At 39.9% G+C, this 24,704-nt stretch overlaps 1 protein-coding gene across 1 annotated transcript in view; it reads right to left on the reverse strand.

The window, feature by feature from the left end:
• The window catches only part of VWF (von Willebrand factor), a 148,968-nt gene extending 136,052 nt beyond the window's left edge, over positions 1–12,916 (reverse strand). The window contains exons 1-6 of the mRNA XM_042889450.1: positions 12,794–12,916; positions 11,204–11,255; positions 9,754–9,912; positions 8,976–9,078; positions 8,676–8,884; positions 2,706–2,830 (exon numbers count right to left, since the gene is read on the reverse strand). Coding sequence (XP_042745384.1) covers positions 2,706–2,830; positions 8,676–8,884; positions 8,976–9,078; positions 9,754–9,912; positions 11,204–11,255 — 648 coding nt within the window. The 5' untranslated portion in view covers positions 12,794–12,916. The remainder of the gene's footprint in view (positions 1–2,705; positions 2,831–8,675; positions 8,885–8,975; positions 9,079–9,753; positions 9,913–11,203; positions 11,256–12,793) is intronic.
• Positions 12,917–24,704: the final 11,788 nt, after the last annotated feature.

Genomic DNA, 24,704 nt, shown 5'->3' on the forward strand with positions numbered 1-24,704 from the left:
AAAAAAAAAAAAAAAAAAAAAAAAAAAAAAAAAAAAAACATCCTGAAATAGTGCTTAGAATACAGAGAACAGTGAGAGTAAAACTACTATATAATGTGTATATAGGCGAATCTATTTACATTGCTTCCTTTACTTCTCCATCAGTTGTTAAGGGTTTATTTAAATGGCTTGGCATTGTCCATACACTGGCAAGTCCTACTAGTCACAGTCTCACTGACTTTCTTTGTTGTCTACTCCCACCACATAGAATTGTTGTTGGTATTTCACACATTCTTATAATTTCTGCAGCACTAATGTCTGAAACATAGCTTGTTTTTTACTGTCACCACTGCTGAAATTCACCAGTCACCCACTCACTGTGCTAACATCTATTGTTTGGTAGAACAGGAGGACAAAAGCTGTAAAGGAGATGAAATATTCCTGACCAACAGCTGAAACAACCAGCAGCTCCAGCAGACTTCCACGTGGCAAAGCACTATCAGAATTTCTGCAAGTAACCCAGCTGGGAGCTCTTGGTGCGTAAGCCTTTTCTGGCCACAATAGGCACCCACTCATGGCAATGGGCAGCACTGAGATCTCTGCACTGCCATCCCTGGCTTCCAGCTGGAGAGCCACCTTCTCCCTAACTCACCAGTTCCTTGATCAAGTTTCATCTAGTCAGTCACCAATTCTGCAACTTGAGAGGCTTACAAAATAAAATTGAATGAGGCACAACACAAAGCTCACCATCTCCAAATTCTTCTAAACTTAGTTATAAAACAGTGCAACACTTTAGGCTCCAGATAAGGAATCTAAAGCCATTTCCCTAATTATGCTGGCTGAGTATCTGTGGTGCAAGGACAGAGAGAATTACAACTTTGCAGCATGTGAGGCAAGGAAAGAGAAAAAGGCTGAAGCAGAGGCTTCAGGGAGGGAGGCAAGGAGACAGACAAGTTGTACATTCTGAGACCAGAGCAAGCAAATAAAGCAAGCTATTCAAAATCTCGGTATTCTTTAGCAAGTACTAATTTGGCTGGACTTCTGCTAATAGCACTGTGTTCATTCTTGCGTAGTGAATAAATCTAGCCAACAATAAATACTGTGAGCTCATGAATTCACAATAGAGAAAAGATAGTTTCATCCAGCTAATATTCTTGTGGGCAAGCAAACTTTGTCCAAGAAAGGAACAATATTTAATATAATCTGTTTAAAAAAAAAAAAAAAAAAACATTAATTGCAGTCTACTCCTCAGACTGGATTTCATCTTGCATCTTCACTTTAATTAAGGGAAAAGACGCACCTTCAGCAAGCTTGTTAATGATACAAAACTGGGAGAAGTGGGTAACATTTTGCTTCCATTCAGCGTGATCTGGACAAGCTAGAGAACTGGGCAGACAAGAACCATATGAGGTTCAATGAAGACAAGTATAGGGTCCTACACCTTAGAAGGAGCCACATGCATCATTATGAGTTAGGAGGTGACCTACTGGAAAGGAGCTGGATATCCTGAAGGATGGCAGACTGACCATGAGCCAGCAGTATGCCTCTACAGTCAAGAAGATCAGTGGTAACCTGAGGTACATCCTCCCACTCTACTCTGTCCTGGTAAGGCCAAATCTGGAGTACTGTGGCCAGTTCTGGGCTCCCCAGTTCAAAAAAGACAGGGAACTACTGGAGGGAGTCCAGCGGAAGGCCATAAGGATTATTAGGGTTGTGGAGCATTTCCATTACGAGGAAAGTGAGAGACCTGAGACTGTTCAGCCTGGAAAAGACTGAACTGGCAACCATCAATGCACATCTGCCTGGCCTGTTTATGGTTTATAGAATAAAAGATAAAAGAATCACAGAATTAGCTGTTCGGTGTTTCTTTAACTAGTTAGAGCTAGTATAGTACATTAACTGAAGTCTTCCTCCTGGCAGGGGAAACAGCAGGGTGTCATGAAGTGTGCCCATCTACAGAGAAGATCATCTCTGTCAGAAAGCCTTACTTAAGCATCTTCCTGCTCTGGTGATGCACAGGGGTATCAACTGCAACGCACACGCAAATGCTGTTTGCAGTGGTGGTGGCAACAGATGTCACTCAACACTTTCCTGCTCACAGAATAATAGAAGGAGTTGCTCACCTAATTCTAAAGACATCCATTAAACACTTTTTCCCAAGTAACGTTGATGTAACTTTGGAAACAACTCATACTTCAGGCTCAAATGAGTTTATCTGTTTGGAGTTTGGGATTGTTTTTCCAGAGTGGAGGGGTGGCAGTATGTACTAGATTTGTAAAAATAATTCAGCCAAGTAGGATGCAAACTGCATTCAGTAATAAGGAAGCACATCTGCATCCTGTGCCAAGCCTTAAGAGTTTTGGGAGCACCCACACCACAGCATGGCATACTGCATCGCTGCCACCTCCAACATATGCCTGACCACTGCATCTTGTGCTTCCTGCCAGACTAAGCATTGATTCCCACACTTTGTGGGAATCACAATTTGCCACATACTTGCCATGCGGCAGCACAAACAGTGTTTTGCATATCTACTGCAAATCACTGTGTACCTCTGAAATCCTAAACAGGTATCTCCTGCACCTGGCATCCTAACCACTTTGCTGATGGAGTAATACGTCAGCTGTAGGACTCAAGAAAGTATCTATATTCCCCTGCCAAAGAGCAGACAAACTGCCTTCAGGTGGGTAATATTGAAAACTCAAATGGTATCTTATGGCACAAACCTTCTCTGCAATATCAGATGAAACGTTGCACATGCTGCTTGGAGTCTGCACTCTCTTGCACAACTTATTTTCACTCCGCAATGCCCATGAGTTTGCAAAATCATAGATGTTTCCCACAAGGCTCCCTGTGAACCAACAAGAGGAGAAACACATAGTTTTTCAAGGTGCTGAGTAATAAAAGGGTCATTATTGGCTATTATAAATGCCATTGGAAGGTGTAAGCTGTTTTAAAAATCTGTAGCACTAAAAGAATTTCAATTCCAAATAGCCTGACTGTATGAAAACCAACTTCCTCTGGACATGCACAGTGACAGATTTCTAAAATCCATCCCTGTACAGTAGGGCAGACCAAAGCCTGCAGAAGGCAGCTCCTAGTATTCCCCACCTTTGTATGAACATGCTGGAAGTTATTTGCTGGTCGAACATACTCTGGAGAAACCTAGGCACATCTAGACATTTTCATACTATTTTGAAGTTGTCACAAAACAGTAGAGATTAGAAAGGCAAACAGAACAAAGCTGCTCTCATGAACCAGTGGAAGTATTAGCATTCCTGATCACAGTTAACCTTCATTTTCTTGATTTCTGAAAGGAAATCTCATTTGAAAGAAACGTAACATACACCATAACTAATCTTGCTTTGGATCTTGTCCTGAATCATGCTTCTCTGCAGGATTATAAGCAGCTCTTGGCACAGACATGGCTAGATTTGCACCTGTTTTGTTTAGGAACCAATCTAAAGGACTTAATGCAGGCATGTCTAAACTGCAGTCTGCACACCACATGCTGCCCAGATCAGCTCACCACTGCAGCTAGCACTCCTTCCTGTCCCATCATCATTACAGCAGCTTCACCTCACCAAGTAGCCAGGCCTGGTACCAGGATGCAGGGAGAGTTCAGCACAGTGCTGACAAATAATATAGCACTAAGCTGAATTTGCAAGTAAATTCTGTCTGTATTCAAAAAACTACAATTTGAGAAGACATTATATACAGAAACATGCTGTCAAGTTTATTGCATATCAAGAATACTTCATAAAGACAAAACAGGAGAACTGAAAGTCTGTCATCTCAAAAAATATTTAAAAAAAATTAAAACTTGAACAGACTCTGTTATAAAAGCTAGTTAATGCAATAATAAATACGATTGCAAAAAAAAAAAGTTTTTCCTGATGGCAAGTTTGTTAAGCAGTGTATAGAGAGCATAAAACGTGCCCTGATAAAAAACAGCTTTTCCTAAAATCAGCTTGTCTCACCAGATCTCATCAGACTATAGCCAGGTAAACTGAAGAAACTGGAAAATCTATTGAAAAAAAAATTGGAGGGTAAAGGTGCTAATTTCAAATTTTGTGCTTTAGCTGTAGATGAAAATACATATGCTACAGATATGGCTAACTTGCCATTTTCATTAGAGGTATTGATGACAAATATGTCACTGTAAAAAAGGCTTATTGTTGCAATTGAAAAGACACAGCTAAATTTCTTGATTTGCATGAAGCAGTAAAAAGTACATTAAAGCAATTTTCTCAGTCACCATTTACTTTTCAGAAGTAAAGAGTCTAAACCAGGGAAAAATGCTAAAAATCTCCACAAAGTAAAATCAAGTCCTTCATTGAATTAAAAGAAAACTTTGTGTCAGAATGTGAAGATTAAAAATGGCTCACAGATCTGCATTTTTTATGGATTTGACTGCTCATTTAAATGAGTTAAATATCTACCTTCAAAGTGAAAATTCTTATCTGTGCCATATTGCAGACAATAGCAGCATTTGAAATGACAAGCTGAAGTTACATCAAATAATTTCATGCATTTTTATACACTAGCTAAACACAGTCCTGCAAGCATTAAAAAAAAAAAGCAGACATTCTTTACATTTTGATAAAGAAAGCTGAGAATAGATTTTTTTTTTTCCAAAAATCTTGAAACCTTTCTTGTATATTTGTGACTCCAAATATGAAGAGCTTGAGAACTCATGAGGAATGGCAACCACTGTATTCAAACTAGACTTATGCATTAGTTCCACAAAAACAAAGTCAAATACCCCACTAGTTTTCTGTCTTTATTGCTCTGTGCTTTTATTGAAATATAATAGACAACAATAAGTTTTGTTACTTATATACATTAATTATGTATTTTATATGCAGCTCATGTCAACTCCTGTTCACTCAGTACTGCTCAGGCAAGCCAAAGGGTTGGACAACCATAAGTTAATCTGTATGGCTTTTGCTTCTTGGCAAATTCAAGGCACATTGCTGCTTCTTATTCTTCAACCAAGGACAGGGTTAAACAATAAAAAGAATGCTTCCTCAAATTGCCTCCCAGGACTGTGGGACTACTTCTGTTTTGATGGGTACTTGCTACAGAATAGATAGTTTTCTAAATCTTTCCCTATTTTGTGACTTCAAATGTTTTTCATGTGAGAATATCAGTTCTTACTGCTAACACATTCAAGACATCATGCTGAGGATATCTTGAAACATAATCCCCATTGTACCTAAAACAAACAAAAAAAAAGGGTGAAATAATATCCTTATAATTTGTTGTAAAAAATATATATATATTTACATTCTTAATCTAAATTTGAGTGATGTACTGTAAGCTCAGTACAAAAACAGTTTACTAAACACTATGACCATTCCTAATTCCTGAAGGGTTGTCATTAGAAGTATACAGAAAATGCTAAGGGTGGGTATAATAAAGATAGCAGACTTGACTTTTTCTTTTAACCTAGATACTATGGACTCAAACAATAGTTAGGTTAGGCACTTAAAAAAAAAAAGAACAGGAAGAAGGAAACTCAAATTTACCGCAGATGGCAAAGATTAGTCTAATGATTGTCATGGTTTTATGATTTATTGTCAGTATTCCACATCATAACATCTTGTAGTGCAAGGGATTTAAAGAGTCAGTGCTAAAGCTCCTTGGATTGTTGATATTTCCAGGCACCTACTTCCCAGAAGAGAAGAACTACAAATCCAGAAGATTTCACTGTTTCATTTCCCATTTAGAGGGAAAACTGCTCAGAAATCATGACTGTCCCTTTTTTCCTTCTTTTACTGCTCTTCTCTGCTATGTGTGCTCCCTAGCCATCACAACTTCAGCATTAGAGTAAGACCTTCGGTTTTGGACACTCATTTATTAGCTTCAACACTAATTAAATTGTATTATATTATCTCCCATTATGCTATCATATTTACTAAATTTGTTTTCCTCCCTTAACTTGTTATCACTGTTTTGTTTTTCTCCTTGCTTTTTCCTTATGCCCCTTCCCCATTTCCCGGGGAGGAGGACCATGGCTCTTCCCTGCCTCATTAGTCATGGAACTGGGCCAAACTGGCCCAAAACCATTTGACAGGATGAAAACTACTGTGATGAGTAGAAAGATATCAAATTAAATCATAACTTTTTTCAGCAAGTAAATAATGTCCAAAAACACAGAAACTTCCCTCTCATCTTACCCACCATCTCAACATAATTCAAATAAAATCAATGAAATTCTGTCATTATCCACTTTTCGAAGAGCAAGTCACGTCAAACCAAACTATTTTTCTGAGCAAAAGTGACCAATATTATTAAACTAGAGGTATTTCTTTTTTTAATAATATGGGAAAATAGTGCGCTTTTTTAATGTTGATTTAAGCATTTTCATTTTGTTGCAACTGTGATAAAAAGCAGGATATTTCCAGAACAGCTGAGTTTATGGTTTAGATTCAGTCCATAGTGATTGAGACTTTAAAATAAATTTGGGATGTGATCATCTGGTGCCAAAACTAATTCCTGGAAACAGACCGTTAAATTACATGAGTTAATCACAGGATTTCCCTTCTGTACAGAAAATGACACAAAACTCCTGCACTGGCTTTTAAAAAAAAGTGAGCTACAATCTATGAGAGGTAGAGAAACACTTCAGCAGAAGCTCTCCTTTCACCACACTCACACAGACAGTGGCTCTTACTTAGAGGACTATTAGCCCCCAGACAGTTTGCCATATCAGTTTAAATTAAAACCATTTGATGATTAAAATATCTTGAGTTATTTGCTCAGCTGAAAAACCTGTTGAACTTCCAATACTTTCAAGTATGGAGCTCACAGATCTTACTGTATTTAATGAAACATTTAATAGATAATAACTTAAGACCTAAACTAACAGTGAAAACATACCTAGATTTAACAGGAAGCTACGGGTACACAGGACAGCCAGACTCAGTCTGCAGCCAACATTAAGTCAACCCCTCTGCGCAGATCACTAAGACATTGTGCCAAGCTCATATCCTGGGGTTGCATTGACCTTCACAAGATCTAATCAGGCTAAAAGGTGAACAAAGACTGCAGTTGAAGAAAAGCATAAGTGGTTTTATAACATTATCTGCTTAGATCTCCTTCTAAAGAGCATCACCTTTACTAGCTGTTTGCGCTCCCCCTCACCTGAAAGTTAACTGTGGCACTTTAAGGAATGGTCTGAGCAAACGGAAAGCTGATTTTACTTGGAGCACATCAGGAAGAGTGCATGAGCCACCCTGCTAGAAGAGCTGTCAAGGAGATAATTTCTAACATAATTAATTCTAGATCAAATTACATGAAAGATTGTATCAGAGTAGAAAGTAGTCAGAATTAGGATAATACAGTAATTTTTCAGGTTAAAAGTACAGATCTGCACACCCATACGTTTTACAGAAATAAAGGTCTTCATCATACAAGAGCCATTTATGGTCTCATCACCTTCTCCACTGTTCTTCCAAGAAGTAACCCTGCCATGTACTTCACATCAGAAATCTAGGTATGGGAAAGTGCTCCTTTTCTAAGACAGTTTTCTAATATAGTTTTCTAAGAATGTTAAATAAATACAGCACAAAAGGTGTAAACACAAGCAGAAGGGCATATCCTATATTTGAACAGTGCTAGGCAGTACAGTCTCCTTTGCTGCTCTTATCACTTATAGTAGTCTCACTTCCTGTTATTGTCTCAAGATGCAAGCTTCAGATCTCAGTACGAAGTCACTAAGCCCAGCTAAGATATTCTCTAAGATCTTATTACTGGCATTGCTGAAAGGCTAAATCAATTTACAATATGTGAAGACAGTTTCATCTGTACATTGAAGCCATGCTTATGAATCCTAGGCATCAGTAATACACATCTTCAGGACAGCACCAAATACTTCACCATGCTGTTTTGTCTCTCTCATTTTCTATATCATTTTAAGACATACTATGTTAAATTGATAATGTAAAGTAATTAAACTTAGTTTAAATATATTCAAATGCATGCTAATAATTATTAAACATTCTGAAATACGTTAAAATCAAGATGGTCCTTGAAAGTTATGTTCATGACTTCTCCAAAACACTTAATCTTCACTCATACTGACAGACTTCATATAATGGTGCAGAGCGCAGCAAAAACGATCTTGTCTCTCCCTCTTTCTAGGAGCTACTCAGATACAAAGTGCATTTCTAACACAGCAACCTGTCTCAGAATAAAAAAGTAGTAAGTACTTCATAGCAGCATACTGTGCCTAATCCATGTATAAGTCTTCCAGGAGCAACACTCTGGATTTAAGTATTCTGTATCTGAAAGACTACTCATTTCCCACTTGTCTAACTGATTTTTAAATAAATTGAATTCATGGGTATTTCTTGTATAATTTTTGCTGGATTTTCTCATCTGTTCCCCAGCACTGCTATGTTACACATAATGTAGCCCAGAGCTTCATCTCTATTTTATCATTTGATGTTTCCAAGCATTAAATTCAGAGCACTGGTTTTGCTCAGGAATGAAATTCTATGGTTCTGTGAGATTACATCATTTCCCTTTACAAGGAAGGGAAGATGAAACAACTTGGACAGCTTTTTATTTCATCGAAATGAGTATCTGATAAGTTTGTAGAAACATTTTTCTGGATCAGCAGAATTGTTGAGTCACCCATTAGGAAAAGTGCAGAATACATCACAGTACAAGCACAGTCTCAGTCTTACCTTCCTGAGTTCTGAAGTCATCTTCAGCAAATTTATTGAAGTTTCCACACAGCCCACAGGTCTTATTATAGTATTTTTCTTGAAGGAATATCTGAATATTCCCACCAACATCAATCTTCACCACAAAGCCATAATCACTGCTGGATATTTTATGATAACCTGCCTCCTTCTCTATAAATATGCCATTGGAAGCAAAAGGTACGGAAACCCTGTGATGAACAACAAGAATTTCTCAGAATATGACATTAAGCATATTGTTTTTTCCTGCTGGAATATTTGCTGTTCCAATAATACTAGTACCTTTTGTCTTCCTGTGTTACACTTCCATCCAACAAGAAATGAAGGTTGAAATATTCTCCAAGATACAAAGAGAAACCGATTTTCTCCCCTTCCTTGTAGTTACCTGAAGAGATGTGATATTAGCAAACACTGTTAGCTCTGAGACTGAGGAGAGTAACTTGTAAGAATATTTTGCAGTACTGGAAGCATACTGTCTATCATTTTCAAGAGACTTGCAATTCTAAGATGAAATAGAAATAGATAATGTGAAACACAGAGGTAGTCTCAAGATAAGGGTAACTACTATCAACTCTGAGCTGCCCAGCCTCTAGCTGTGGATTCATGCTTTTCCCTTTATTTTCTCTAGTCAGTGAATTCTCCATCTCACCGTGCATACTAGAAGAGCTCCCAAGAAGATGAATCAGTTATCCTCTCTGATCCCTGGTCTTTCCCTTCCTAGTTTCCTCCCCAGAACAACAAGTCCTCAAAACACCTATAACTCAACAGTAAGAAGAGGGAGTGGAATCTACTGAATTGAGATAAGAACTAGGCATGGATAACTTTGTTCTTGATAAGCCCTCTAACCATCTCAGTTGCTCTTTAAGAACTTGATGCCAGTATTGGTCATCCAATTGAGCAGAGCTATTTCACTCCCAGTGAAACTTTTTTTTAATGCAGCAGCCTATCTCACAAAGGGAAATATTATTATCCTTCTCAATGACAGAACTCAGCACAGGGTAATGTCACAGGCTTACAATATTCTGCAAGCATTACTATTTTATATCTTGCTCAGACTCACCCAAGAGTGTGAAGGAGTGTTTGTGACAGTCACCAGCAAGGAGGTAACTGCAGTCCCCAGCAAAACTGTAGAAAGAACCATCAAAGGTTTTGATGTGATCATTCCCAAAAAGGCTGCAACGGGAAACTGATGACTCCAGAAGCAAAGAACCTGAGGATCCTGAATATCAAAACACAATATAACTTCCAAAGTAAAACAAACACCTCATAGTTTAAGAACTTACTTGGTGGTTTTTTTGTTTGTTTTAAACCCTGAATATAATCTGTCCTGGACCTTAATCTCTAGCTTCTAGGTAGGCTGTATACCTGACATGACAGCCCATATGATCAGGAATATATTTTTTTCATTACATACATCAGCAAAAGAGCTTTTTATCTGTATTTCTACTAACCTAAACCCTGCATGGCTAATTTTAGTGCTTTAAAAAATGCCATGCACTCATATTTGTGCCTCAGTAGTAATAGTGAAGCCTGCTAGTACGGGAAGCCAGACATCACTGATTGTAGCCTTACTGATCCTACACAGTACTTGTTGAAAGTTGAAGAGCCAAAAGAACCTTACTGATGTCGCCAGTATCAGGAGAACATTGGCTGATCAAGGACTGCAGAATTAGATGTGCAAAAGAAGGGAAAATGTCTTGCAGAAAAAAAAAAAAAAAAAAACAATGAAATTACATTATATGACAGCTGCTCTGAAAGCAACACTTCCTATCTTACTATGTTGACCTGCAACATCAGAAGTAGATTGAACTTTCCCAATAGCAATTCATTAAATTTTGTGACTATGTGACAGACAGCAGCAGATGGGCAGTCTGACAAAACGTGTGTCTGACACTGAAGTGTGTATGAAGCAAAGTTGTGGAACTGAAATCCTCCACAAGGAAAACGATTGCATCCACTGACATTTATCAACACTTGCTCAACATTTATGAGGACTAAACAGTAGACATTAGCATGTGAGGAGGTGTGGGTGATTTGTTACAGCAGCGGTAACAGCAATTTGAAAGAAAAGCCACATTTCAGACAGCCACACAGTTGTCGTGCTTAGAGGAAAAAAAGAAAGACAAACAACAACATGAAAGCTTATTTATTACTGGCAAAAATGCATGGCTTTGGTGGTGATAACAATGTTGAAAAAGATAGCTGACAAATTAGCCAAAGAGGTATTCCATACCGTACGACATCATGCGGAAGTTATGAGAAGTACGACATCATGCGGAAGTTATGAGAGGTATGGGAAGCCTCTGATCTTCCCTTTTGCTGTTTGGAGTCTAGATGGGCATTGGTCAGCAGGTAGTGAGCAACAGATCGTGCATCACTTATTATGTACGTAGTCATAATCACAGCAGTTATTGTGCTCCTGTATCTGTTATAGTTCACATGGCTATAGATAGGAGGAACTACTTTCAGAGCAACCTATATAATTTCAAGACATCAAACATTTTTCCTACCTGTTACTACAGTGACCAGCAGTAGATCTGTCAGCACTGCCAAGGGGTGCATCTGTCAAAAATCAAGAGCCATTAGAACATCGTATAATCAACAAATTCATACAGTGGTGTGTTTAGGCTGGTATCTAAAGACCGCGTAGCTAGAAACATTATCACAGTGGAAAAGGATAATCGAAAAAATAAATGAAAACACTTACCTGGGTCCTAGGCTCACAGGAAAACTCCAAATGAAACAATCTCCAGAAAGAGATCATTTCTCAGTGGCAGTCAGACCTTAAATGGCATCTAGGAGAGGTGGAGCCAGGCTCCACCCTTTCCAGTCCAGGTGAATTGCCTTTACCTGTGCTCCCATGGCTGACTCAGTGTTTGCCTCAGGTGATCAATTGGAGGTTCAGGCCATGATTCAACAGTTCCCATACAAATATTCTTAGTCTGAGGTGTAGTCTGTTGCACGACAACCCACTATTTCCTAACTTTTTTTCCTGTAAAGCTATTTTTGATGATCTACACCATTTCAGAAAGCTTTAATCAAGTTTATGTAAACTTGCACAGTAACTTGGTTATCCATCCATGCCAAGAAAGCAATTAGGAGATAAACTCTTATTAGTTTCCATTTTCACTTATCACTGCAAGAAAAAGATAGTTTCCACAAGAAATTCAGCCTAACATACACACATATTCTGTTTTACACAAGTTTGCATGCATGATATTCTCTTGCAGGTACACACATCTTATTAATGTCAATTATGCAGATCCAGCTCACAGTCACGTAAATAAGAGTGCAGCTTGCCTTATTTATAATAGAAAGGAAACCATGTTATAAACACCAGTCATATAACAGTGCAAATGCCAATCTGCCATAATTCTGCAAGATAGCTAAGAACTAGCAACTACATGGGAATAATGTTAAACAATAAGCATTATTCTCAGATCACACACTTGCTGGTATGATAGCATAAATCAATCAATCAGGAAACTCGCTAAGACACAAACTGGAGTATTAGCAGGCATTCTTTATTATCAGCACTAGATGCATGGGGGTTGAGCTCCTCCTATCACACATGCCTTGCACAAAAGATCTTGAGCTTATATACGTTACCCGTATTACATATGTAGAGGTTTTCCCAGATGTATGTTACATATTCAGTTATTGATTCCAAGCAGAACCTCCTTATTTTCTCAGTACAAAGTCTCAGCAGAACTTCCTTATCTATTAGGTCCAGAGACACAGTTCTCTCTGTTATCTAAACCAATTACAGGGCTATCCAATCAACAAACACTAGCTAGCTTATAATATAATGACAACTTGTGTCAGGTATATTTTTAGTACATGCACTGCATAATTGTGACTGAATCCAATATTGTACTAAGTTTTTAGCCCCTCAATTTTACAAAGGAGGAAAAGATAGAATACAAGATATAAAACCTATCTTCAGTCCCTTTTTATGTCCCAGTCAGTTCTAAACTGCCTGCTTGAAGTTTTCACCTGTGGAGCAGGCACTACTAACAAATCCAGATACAATCAATAAGATCTGCCAGTATATTGTCCTCCTTAATTTTTATTTCTAGTTAAACTGGTAATAAACGCACCTTCTACGTGAAACTCCTCTTGTGCACAAAAAAGAAGCTCCTCCAGTTGCCACCTTTAGCTTACACCACCATAGTTCCCTCAACAGAGGGGACTGAAGTGACTTTGGAGTGAAATTTCTTGGTTTTGTACAAGCCAGGAACTCTTTATTTATTTAAAAGGAAAGATAAAAACCAAACGTCACATCCGTCTGATTCTCAAGACAATAGTTTAAAAATTACTATTGTGTAAATCATGTAGCCTTCAATGCCAGAAAATTACAATGGGGGGAAGTAGTATTGAAAACTTACATGATAGATAAGTCTTCAAAATATGTTTTTCATGTGTAAATGTGACAGATCTCACAGGCTGAGCCAATAGCACACTTTTTTGAAGAACTGTTGTTAAAAAGAATAGGATGCGCTATGACTCAAACACCAGAGTGCCATATAGCATTTTTTCCAATGAACAACTGCTTTAAAGGTTAAAAAAAAAAAAAACGAAAAAAAACCACCCAGCTTGTAAAGATGCGCTTTTGTTCTCTTATTACAAACACACATGGAACAGATACAAGTGTTGCATTCTTTTAGAGCAACACATTCAGTCCTTGAATTTGCATGTTCAGAGAGATATCCTGAAATAATGTAGTAAAAAGTTAATCATGCATGTAGTTGTCAACAGAGATAAGCACAAGCTTCATGGGCAAATATACACTGAGCAAGAAGTGCAGAGCAAATGGAACCTTACTTTACTGTCAATGTCCCATGCTGCATATTCTCCAATAGCTAATGGCAATAACAAAGGGTTTAGCAGGCAACATTTCCCTGTAAGTCACATCCTGCCAGAGAATCAGCTCCTTACTTCAAACGCAGATAAACAAAGCAGAACAATAAAAACACACTTCTTGAGAGCCCTGGAACACATAGGTGTCTTGTCAGTAATTCTGAAAATGATAATCTCTTGTTAGTCACAGTATACAGTTCTTAAAAAAGTGTAGCATAAAAAATAATAATAGAAAAGCCAAGAACAAACAAACAAACAAAAAAATCATCATGATACTTCATATTATAATCATTTCTTCCTCAAAACAATTTTCCTTATTGTTTCTTCAGGCAACTAGGCTGATCCTTGCAAAATAGCAATGAATTATTTAAGTATATTATTTAATAAAAACTTAAGCCAATTTAGATGATGAGTCCACTAATGCTGAGGAGTTAGAAGTCTTGTTCGTCATACTTTTCTCTTGTAAAAAAACTCTTCACATTAAAAAACCCACCTCATTATGCAATCCTATAAAAACAAAGTGTATTTTCATCTTGAATAATGTTCATGCTGTCATCCAATCTGTCTTAAAAACAGTGGAATACTTAAATATAGGAAAACAAAAGATATAACATTGATTAGATATAGGGATTAGTTTCTTGGCAAAGAGTGGAAACTTTCAGCCTTAGAAAAACAGGCAAAGAAAGTAAAAATGAGGAGGATCTGCTATATCACAAAGGACCCAGAGAAGGTAAGCAAGAAATTAGTATTCATTGTTCCTTTCAGTGCAAAGACCATAAGCAATCAACAAATGAAATTCTCAGGTATTTGCCTATAAATGGGCAAAAGGATCTACTGCTTCCACACAACATGTTATGAAGATCTTAGGACGTGTCACTATAGCAAAAAGGAGCCTGAGAAATGGCTGGACCATCACAAGCTATTGAATGAATCAGACACAGCATTTGGCTTAACCCATTGCATGGTGGAAGCAGAAATCCCATCCTTTAATGTTTTCTTTCATTTCTTTCAACTATTCCTAAGCAACAGTGGTTAGCCACTAAAATCCTAACTTCTGGTCCAAAACAATACAGTTTTCCTCATCCCAAACTGAAAGAAGGAATCTCTCCATGGTTTTTGCACAACTGAGATCCACATTAATTGTTCGATTAGTGACCCAGCAGTGAAAATCAGAAAAAATAACATCAAATAAGCCAAAACAATGATTGAAATAGTTCCAAAAATAAGTGCATCCTATGACAGATCCTGAAAGTCCCGAGCAGAAGACCAGAAATAACACAGGTTGCATGATTAGTAAAGTTCCTTCTGCATTGCCTCCTACCCTCTCCATGCTGAATTAAAATAAACCAACATAAGCAAATATCACCTGGAAAAGTCATAGCTCTGTCTTTAATACTTTCCCTTTGGAGTATCTAGGTTAGCATACTCATAGGAAAAGTCTGAGCTAAACCAATTGAATGTGCTAGCATTAAAATGGGGTATTAACTTTTGGATGACCATCACTAAAGTCAGTATAAGTGGCAAAATTCTCCCAATGCAGAAAAGCACTGGGGCATAAGTAAACGTAGGGAAAATAAATTAATTATGGTTTTTCAAGAGAAAGAAGATCACTATAATGGCTGAAAAAACAAATGAACCATGCATTAGCAATTTGGTTAGCCAAAAGCAAGGAATTCTCAGCAGTGCTGGCTAGAAGGCTGCCAAGTAGCAGCAGTGGTGTCTGCTTGTCCTTGGAGCAACCACAGTGAGAGGCTGCAAGTCACCTCTGCCAGCCTTGTGTTATGCAGGGCTGCTTCATTAACATCAGAACACTGTAAGAAAGCCAAAGCCTTGACCAGTCCTTGTGGCAGCTGCTCTAGCAGAACTGAATTTGTAGCACACAACAGAATAAAACAAATTTAAGCAAGAACTAGCAGAATAGATTTATTTGAAATGACCAGAAATTATGCTTGAAATAACAAACATCAACATCTGTCCTGGTCTGGTATGGATTACAGGGGCTTCAATGCACTTTTGGGCCAGTGATGACCAATTTCTTTGCCTGACATGGTTTATGGTACACACATTGGGAAGTTCACAAGATAAATAAATGCTCTCCCTTGTAAGTATGCATCATTAAAGATAATCCTTCTTATTACTCCTTTTCTGGCAGCAAGCTCATACGATTCCCAATTTCAGAGTAGGAGGCAAAGGCGAACATTGCAGATCCCAGCCAAAGACATAGCACTGCATGGGGTTATCTTGAGGGTCATAAAATCATAGAATCACAAGGTTGGAAAGGACCTACAAGATCATGTAGTCCAACCATCCTCCCATTACCATTGCTACCACAAGCTAGTAAACCATATCTAATAGTTCCTCATCCAGGTGCCTCTTGAACACTGCCAGAGACGGCAACTCCAACTCCCTGGGCAGGTCATTCCAGTGCCTGACCATTCTCTGAGAGAAAAAGTTTTTCCCTATGTCTAATCTAAACCTCCTCTGACACAACCTGTGGCCATTTCCTGTTTGTTGGCTGGAAGAAGAGGCCAAACCCCTCCTCATCACAGCCTCTCTTGAGGAAGTTGTAGAGTGCAATAAGGCCTCCTCTGAGACTCCTCTTCTCCAGACTGAACAATCCCAGCTCCTTCAGAGCTTGTGCTCCAGACCCCTCACCAGTTTCGTTGCCCTTCTCTGGACACGTTCCAGGGCCTCAATATCTTTCTTGTAGTGAGGGCCCCCAAACTGAACACAGTACTCGAGGTGTGGCTTCACCACTGCTGAGTACAGGGGGATGATCACCTCCCTGCTCATGCTGACCACATTATTTCTATTGCAGGCCAGGATGGCAGGTGCCCTGTTGGCCACCTGGGCACGCTGTCAGGTCATGGTCAGCCAAGCATCAACCATCACTCCTACTCCACTTTCCTCTTCAGAGTCATTCAGCCACTCAGCCCCAAGGCTATAGCGCTGGATGGGGGTTACTGTGGGCAGAGTGCAGGACCCGGCACTTGGCCTCGTTGAACCTCATCCCATTCACATCAGCCCAGCGATCCAGCTTATCGAGATCCCTCTGACAGATTGACACAGATTGACCCTCAGGCAAATTGACACTACCTCCCAACTTGGTGTCATCTGCAAACTTACTGAGGGTAAGTGTTTGGTGTTAAAGGTCTTCAGCTAGTTCCCAGACCACAAAACTGCATATGGCAGTGCTTTTTTTGGCTGGAGCCCCTTTTGTCATATCCAAAATGGGGACTTCCATGCCAAGATGCATGCTTTAAGCCAAGGGATCTGCAGCACAGTGTGAAAGCAAAAGATCTCCCTGCTGTACAGCAACCCTATAAAGTCTCTAGGAATAATAATACTGTAGCTGTAGGACAATAACTTCAGCTGGTGTCAACTAGCACTCCTCACCCAAAATCAGCAGTGCTGCAATAGTCTGTGCTAGCCAAAGAGTCAAAGGTCTCATAAATCTGCATGCATTACAGAGTCACCAGAAACTGAACAAAGGGTTGGGGGACAGATAGTTTTTCTTCTGAACTGCAAACAATTTGTCCCTCACATAAATTAGATATCACTCAAGGACATGCATTTGATTGTACTACTCAGACACAAACCATAGTGTTCCCAGAAGGAGGATGCTTCTACAACAAAGTAGTACTTCCTTCAAAATGTTAGAAAATTGAGGAGCTGTTTCCATCTTTTTTGTTTATTAACATCTTAAACCTATACTCCTGGGTTGAAATTCCTTGCATACATGAGGTCAGCAATTTCCCCTCTAGCTCCTTTGGAATTATGATTTTCACATTCCTACTTTTTTGTTCTGCAATTAGTCAGAACTTCAGCCTTATTGGTCTATACTGTGTATTTACATGTAAAGGATTTTCTAAGCATGGGGCTCAATACATAAATATGATACACTTCACGTACTCCACAAATCATAGAATCATAGATTGTAGAATCCTTAGAGTTGGAAAGGACATCTAAAGGCTCTCTAGTATAACTCCCCTGCAATGAGCAGGGACATCACAGCTAGACCAGGTTGCCCAGGACCTTATCCAGCCTCACCCTGAAAGTCTCCAGGAACAGAACTTCAACCACAACGCTAGCCAACCTGTTCAGTACCTCACCACCCTCACTGTTTTTTTCCTTACATCTAACCTAAGACTCCTCCCAGAGCTTGAAGCCATTTCCCCTTGTTCTGTCACCACAGACCCTACTAAAGAATCTGTCCCCTTCTTTCCTGCAATTCCCCTTTACTGAAAAGCCACTATCAGGTCACCTCACAGCCTCTGTTCTCCAGGTGAAAGAGCCCCAGCACTCTCAGCCCATCCTCGTAGGAGAGGAGCTCCATGCTGTGGATTGTTTTTATGGCCCTTGTCTGGATGTGCTCTAACAGGTCTACATCTCTCCTGTAATGAAGACTCTATATCTGGGCACAATACTCCAGATGAGGCCTCACCAGCACAGAGTAGAGGGGTAGAATCACCTCCCTTGACCTGCTGGTCATATGTCTTATGGTGCAGCCCAGGATATGGTTGGCTTTTTGGACTGCAAGGGCACATTGCTGGTCCATTGCTTCCCATCCACCATTACCCCCAGGCCTTTTTCAACAGGGCTGCGCTCAATCCTTTCATCCCCAAATTTGTATTTTTTAATGGAGGGGTTCCCTCAACCCAGGAGCAAGATCTTTCACTTGGATTTGTTCACCCTCATGAGGTACACTTGGGCCCAATGCTTAAGCCTGTATAGGTCTGAATGGCATCCCATCCCTCCAGTGCATCAATCGCATCCCATAGCTTGGTGTCATCAGCAAATTTATTGGGGGTGCTCTCAGCCTCACTGTCAGTGTCTCTGATGAAGATATTAAAGAGTTCAGTGTTAGCATAGACCACTGGAAGATATCACTCAACACCATTCTCCATCCAGACATTGAGCCATTGACTACCATTCTCTGAATTCAACCCTGCAGCCAGTTCTTCGTCCATTGAACAGTCCACTCGTCAAATCCATATCTTTCCAATTTGGAGAGAAGGATGTTCTGGGGTACCATATCAAAGGCCTTACTGAAGTCAACACAGATGACATCAGTGGCTCTTCCCTTGTCCATTGATGCAGTCACACCATCATAAAAGGCCACCAGGTTGGTCAAACAAGATTTGCCCTTGATGAAGACATGCTGGTTGTCACATATCAGGTCAGGTCCCTGCCCTTCCATGTGCCTTAGCATAGCTTCCAGGAGGATCTGTTCCATGATCATCCCCACCACAGAGGTGAAACTGACAGGTTGGTAGTTTCCAGGGTCATCTTTCTTATCCTTTTGGATGTGATGTTGCCTTTTTTCCAGTCACAAGGGACTTCATCTTGTTGCCAGAACCATTCAAATGCCACTGAGAATGGCTTGGCCACTACATCAGCTAACTCCTTCAGGACTCTGGATGCATCTCATCAAGACCCATAGACTTGTGGATGTTCAGGTACCTCAGGTGGTCACGAACCTGATCTTTGCTTACAGGGGGAGGGATGTTACTTCCCCAGACCCCTCCTAACAAACCAAACATTTGAGGGCTGTGTGATAAGCAGTTATCAAAGAAGACTGAGGCAAAACAAATTGTTAAGTACCTTAGCCTTCTCCTTTTCTGTCATTACCAGATGCCTATGTCACTCACTAGGAGAGTATGCTCTCCTGGTCTTTCCATTTCAGAAGCTTTGACTTTTCTGACCCATCCCTAGACAGCCTAGCAACTTCTTTATAGTCTTTCCACAGTACCAATCCATTTCCACTGCCTGTGTATTTTGTTCTTATTCTTCAGTTTTACCAGCATGTTCCATTTCAGTCATGCTGGTCTCTTGCCTTCTTTTTCTGACTTTGCTACACTTGACGATGATGAGGACTTGCACCCTAAAGAAAGCTTCCTTAAAGATCTGCCAGCTCTGCCCTGCACCCTTGTCCTTGAAGAGAGTTTCCCAAGTGTTTTGTTGATTAACTCCCTGAAGAGCTTTCCTAAAGTTTAGCTTCCTAGTTTTACTCTTCACCTGTCTCATGTCCCTCTGAAGTGTGAATTCAACTACAGCCCGGGCAGCCACCAATCCTAATGTCACTGACCAGTTCATTAACATTGGTGAGGCAAAAGGCCCATTGTTGCATCCCTCGTAGTGGGGCCATCAATCACTTGACCCAGGAAGTTAACCTCAGTGCATTCCAGGAACCTTGTGGATTGTCTACAGCTCACTATGCTACTTTTCCAGCAGATGTGGACTTCAACCGCCATGTGAACCACCAGAGTGATTAAAGTTCCCCAGCAGGAAGAGCACTTGCAAATCGCATTACTTCCTGTAGCTGGAGGTGAAAGGCCTCATGGACAGGCTCTGACTAATCTGATGCCCTGTAGTAGACACCAGTCACAAGGCCCCCTCTGCTGCCTCAGTCTAACTGTCACCATGGGCTTGTGAATAGCTGTTCCTTAGGGACAGCTCTTCACCTTCTATTCCTTTCCCGGTACAGATAGAAACACCTCCACACCTCCTTCCTCAATTGTCCGTTCCAAACAGCTTGTAGCTGTCGATAGGCACACTCCAGTCATGTGAATCGTCCTACCAGATTTTGGTGACAGCAACCATATCATGGTTTTCAAGCAGCACAGTAGCTTCCAGCTCCTCAACACAGTTTTCCAAGCTGTGTGCATTGGTGTAGAGGCACTTCGCCTGAGCAGTTGGTCTTGTCACTCCCTTAAAGGATAACTCCTTAGTTTCTTTTAGGTATTTCCCTTAAATTTCCCCATTGCCTTCTTCTGTTGTCCCAGCAGTCACTGCCTCATCATCATAGTTTCATATGTGCTGCAGTGTTGTCAGCACCTTTCAAGGTATCAGGTCCTTCAAGGCTCCTGCTAGCACCTTGTCCCTCTAGTATAGTTATGCCTTTCCACACCTTATAATGGAAAGACTCACTATCCCGCCCCCTCCCCCCCACATCTTCACACCTAGTTTAAAGCCCTCCCAATGAGTCCCATTAGATTTTCCAAAAAAAAAACCCTTCTCCCCCTTTGAGAAAGGCAAACCCCATCTGGTACCCACAAACCCAGTACCATATAGGGCAATTGGCTGTCAAAAAATCCGAAGTTCTGGTGACAGCACCAGCCACAAATCCAGACATTTAAAGAAGTGATCCTTTAGTTTGTTACTGTGTCCTTACCCAATACAGGAGGCAGGGAAGAAAAGATGAGCTACGCAACAGTTGCTATAGCCATCATCCCAAGGCCCTGAAATCTTTTGATAGTCCTTAACTCACATGTAGCAGCATCATCTCTCCCTCTAAGCAATAAGGGACTGAGGACCGCCAGTCATACCAGGCTAGGTAGTTTCTGGCGTCCCTCACTTGTGCACAGGTAGACAGAAGACTCCTCTAAGAGGGTCTGCTTGGCACATCTGCTCATTGTAAGGAGGAACTACCTACACCAATACCCATCTCCTCTTCTTCAGTGAAGTGTGTTGGGGGAGGGATTTTCCTGATTTGGCATTGTTAGCATGTCAGAACTGAATGGGCTGTTACCACTCTCTGATGGGCCTTCCACATGATTTCTATTCATCTAGCCTGCACCAGAGAGACCAAGCATTTAAACATCCCAGTCATTTCTTAACACCAGTACTGTCATCAGACACTGGCCAGTCATCTACCAATGTCACCTTCATGGCTGCTGGGGAAAAAATTATACAGTGCAAGATACTTTCTCCATTAAGATAATAATAGCAAATAATAATATGAATTCTTCATGAAGGCATGTCAGTTTTCAAACCCTGTACTTCACAGTGATTTTCCTCACTGATTAAATTTGTACTAATACTCAGTTACAAACACACCTCCAAAGGAAACAATGAAAAATATATCTTGGTAACAATTCTGGGCTGCAGACCTTAAAAACAGTTGGAGTAAAAATTTACCATGTAACATTATACAGAGAGTAATTCAGTACTAAAATAGCCAAAGTCATGCTCAGACACATACCAAGATCATCAAATCCCATCTATATGGAAAAATCCTCAGTTACTCTTTTAACTGAAATATCTGTGTTTTGATGAGCTTTTTAAGATTTACAGTAAAAATCACCCTTAAATGATGATTTTGTAGCGAGGAAGCAGCTGTTCCAAAAATGCAGGAGGAGACCAACAGAATCAAAACATGTTCACTGAGCGAACATCAGACAAAACATCCCTGCTACTAGTGTCATCCAAAATTTGGGAAGAAAATTGTCTAACTCCAATGTGGTGTTAGAAAGCAGCATTCCTTTATTCCTCACAATATGTACCAGGCAACTTGACAAATGAGCATGCACTCTCAGAGTTCAGGTTCTACATTCAAACAATTAAGACATACACATGTAGTACATTGACATACATATTTTCTTATCCAAGAAATCATTAATATATTCTGGTGTCCCTCTGGGCATGCACTATAGCTTCTAGGTTGGTCACACGCCCACTTACATTATCCCCATTTTTCTACCATCAGCTTCATCACAGAGACTTTTGTCTGACCTTTAGCTGCTTTTCCCCAATTTGACAAACTTCTAACTTCTTGTTTGTTAGGCGAAAATGAGCAACTTGCAAATAGCCATATATGCGAAACCTGATGAAGATGTCCTTGCATCTGCTGGGTGCAAAAGATAACACTAGTCTATTATGACTCCTGTGCTTCTTATGAATCAGAATTAAGAGGCTATTCACACACCAAGCAAAGTTGAAATTGAAAGTTTTAGAACCAGCACTCACTGATTCCTTTTGCTAAACTAATGTATTGATCCTTAAACTAATATACTGATCCCTATTGCTAAACAAACCAGCCTGTATCACTGGGTTCCTGTTCTAGGATGGAGGAGGAGATCAATAAGAACCATAAATGTATGCTTACAGAAATATACACCTATATATAGGTTAGAAGGTTGGTCTGTGGACTCCAATACAGAAATATGTGGAGCTGTTGGAGCAGATCCAGGGGAAGACCACAAAGATGATCAGAGGTCTGGAGCACCTCCCCTATGGAACCAGGCTGAGGGAGCTGAACTTGTTCAGTCTGGAGAAAAGAAGTCCACGAGGAGACCTCATTGCAGATTTCCAGTATTTAAAAAGGATTATAAAAAAGAGGCGGAACAGCTTTTTGGGGGGTAGATGATAGGACAAAGGGAGAATGATTTTAAGCTCAAGAAGGGTTTAGATAGGGTGACGGGAAAATTCTTTACAGAGAGTATGATAAGGTACTGGAACAGGCTGCCCATTCCTGTGGGTGCTCCATCCCTGGAAGTGTTCAAAACTAAATTGGATGGGGCCCTGGGCAACATGTTCTAGTACAAGATCTGGGGGTTGTTGGCTCTGACTGTGGCAGTGAGGTTGGAAATTTATGATCCCTGGGGTCCCATCCAACCCAAACCATTCTATGATTCTATGATATATATATATCATATATATCACACACACTTCTGTATTAGCGAATTACATCCATTCTGACAGGGAAACATTAATATGCCAAGAAAGGAGCAGAAGTAACAAGGAATAGCCAAATAACCTGTAAGAGTGGGTAGGCAGTTGCAAACAGACCTCATGAATCACCAGGGAATAGCAACCCAAAGTGCTTTGAAATTTCTTATTTTATCATTTCAAATGCTCCTGGTAAGGCAGTGCAGGAGGGCAGCACACCCCTTCTGATGGGCAGGTCTGTTTAGAAGAAACTTGCAACCTGGTAGGAGAGGCCAGCACGTCTCACAGATCAGCACTGAGAAAGCTACTGGCTGAAAGTCTGCTGTAAGTAAAATAAACTATTCTGAAATAATACAGTATCTCAAAAAAAATGCAGTACCTCAATATTTACAACCTGTTAAGCAGTCTCTAACCTAAGTATCACGCTGACACTCTTGTCCTATCACCCTATTTTTCAGGAAAAAAAAAAAAAAAAGAAGAAAGCTATCTTTTTCATGTGCATGTGTAACCAATTCTAGGATGCTCTGAGGCTTTTTAAAATGACTTTTTAAAAAGCATATGAAAGACCAGAAGTTTTAAAGTGCTTGCATACTTACAGAAGTTTCTTGCAACTAATGTCTCGATTATGAATCACCTATTCATGCTTTTGTTCTTAAAAAATCTGTCAGTATAAACCCATTTATTTCAGTAATTTTGCTAATGGAAATAGCAGCCCATGTAACACAGATTGTACAATGAGACTTAAATACCACAGGTTGTTATTTTGCAGAATTAGGCATTTCCTTCACAGGAGGGAGAAATGACAGACACTAAGCTGCTGGTCTCAGTTTGAGAAGCAATTACATCCCCTTCTTTAGTGATATTGGTTAGTTTGTTCAGCAGTAGGGATAAGAAGATTAGTTTAAGAACAAATATATAAAGGAATCCATAAGTGATATTTCTAAAATTACAATTTCAGCTTTAGTGGGTGAACAGTCTTGTTTTTCCTCAATAATTTTTCATTGGGGACATAATAGAATACATTTATCTTCTGCCTCAATGATTTTGAAGTAGTCACAACAAAATACTTTTATCTTTTACTTCTAAACGTGCAAGGACATTTTCCTTGGGTTCCACATACATTTCTGTTTTTGTTTTTGTTCGTGGTTGTTTTGTTTTGTTTTTAAAGAGGTTCACTATGTCCTAATAAGCAACTGAAGTCTTCTGAAACTGAGAAATCTGACAGAGTAACTTGACACACCAGTGAGTTATGTCAAGCAGCTATACCTTTAATACAGCACTGGGTGCACAGGGAATCAGTCCAGTGAACATGATCATGCCCACCAAAGCAGCACTCAGCCATACAGACAAAGGCAAGTGCATACATATTCATCAGATGTCTCCAAAATCGGTTAAGTATGCATCAAATTTCCAGAAACTCATTAACATACTGTTCTGCCCTCTTGCACATGTGCATTAAAATGATGGGAGGGGTCTCTGGGCTCTGGGCTAATGGTTGTTGGATGAAGGCTAGCAGTCATTCTCACGAAGGCTCTAAGTCTTCCTTGCTGTGAACTTTTAATCTTTCAGGGAGGTCATAGCCAGACCACTTTCTGCTGGTATTGTGTTGCAACAGCAACTGCCTCCTTATCTTCACCAGATCCTCCATTGTGTTGTAAACAGCAACTCTGCTCGCCTTCATGGGACAGTGCATTCCCATGG

The sequence above is a fragment of the Lagopus leucura genome, unplaced genomic scaffold (assembly GCF_019238085.1).
Source record: "Lagopus leucura isolate 7727_CA_CO unplaced genomic scaffold, USGS_WTPT01 Super-Scaffold_100159, whole genome shotgun sequence".
Taxonomy (NCBI): Eukaryota; Metazoa; Chordata; class Aves; order Galliformes; family Phasianidae; genus Lagopus; species Lagopus leucura.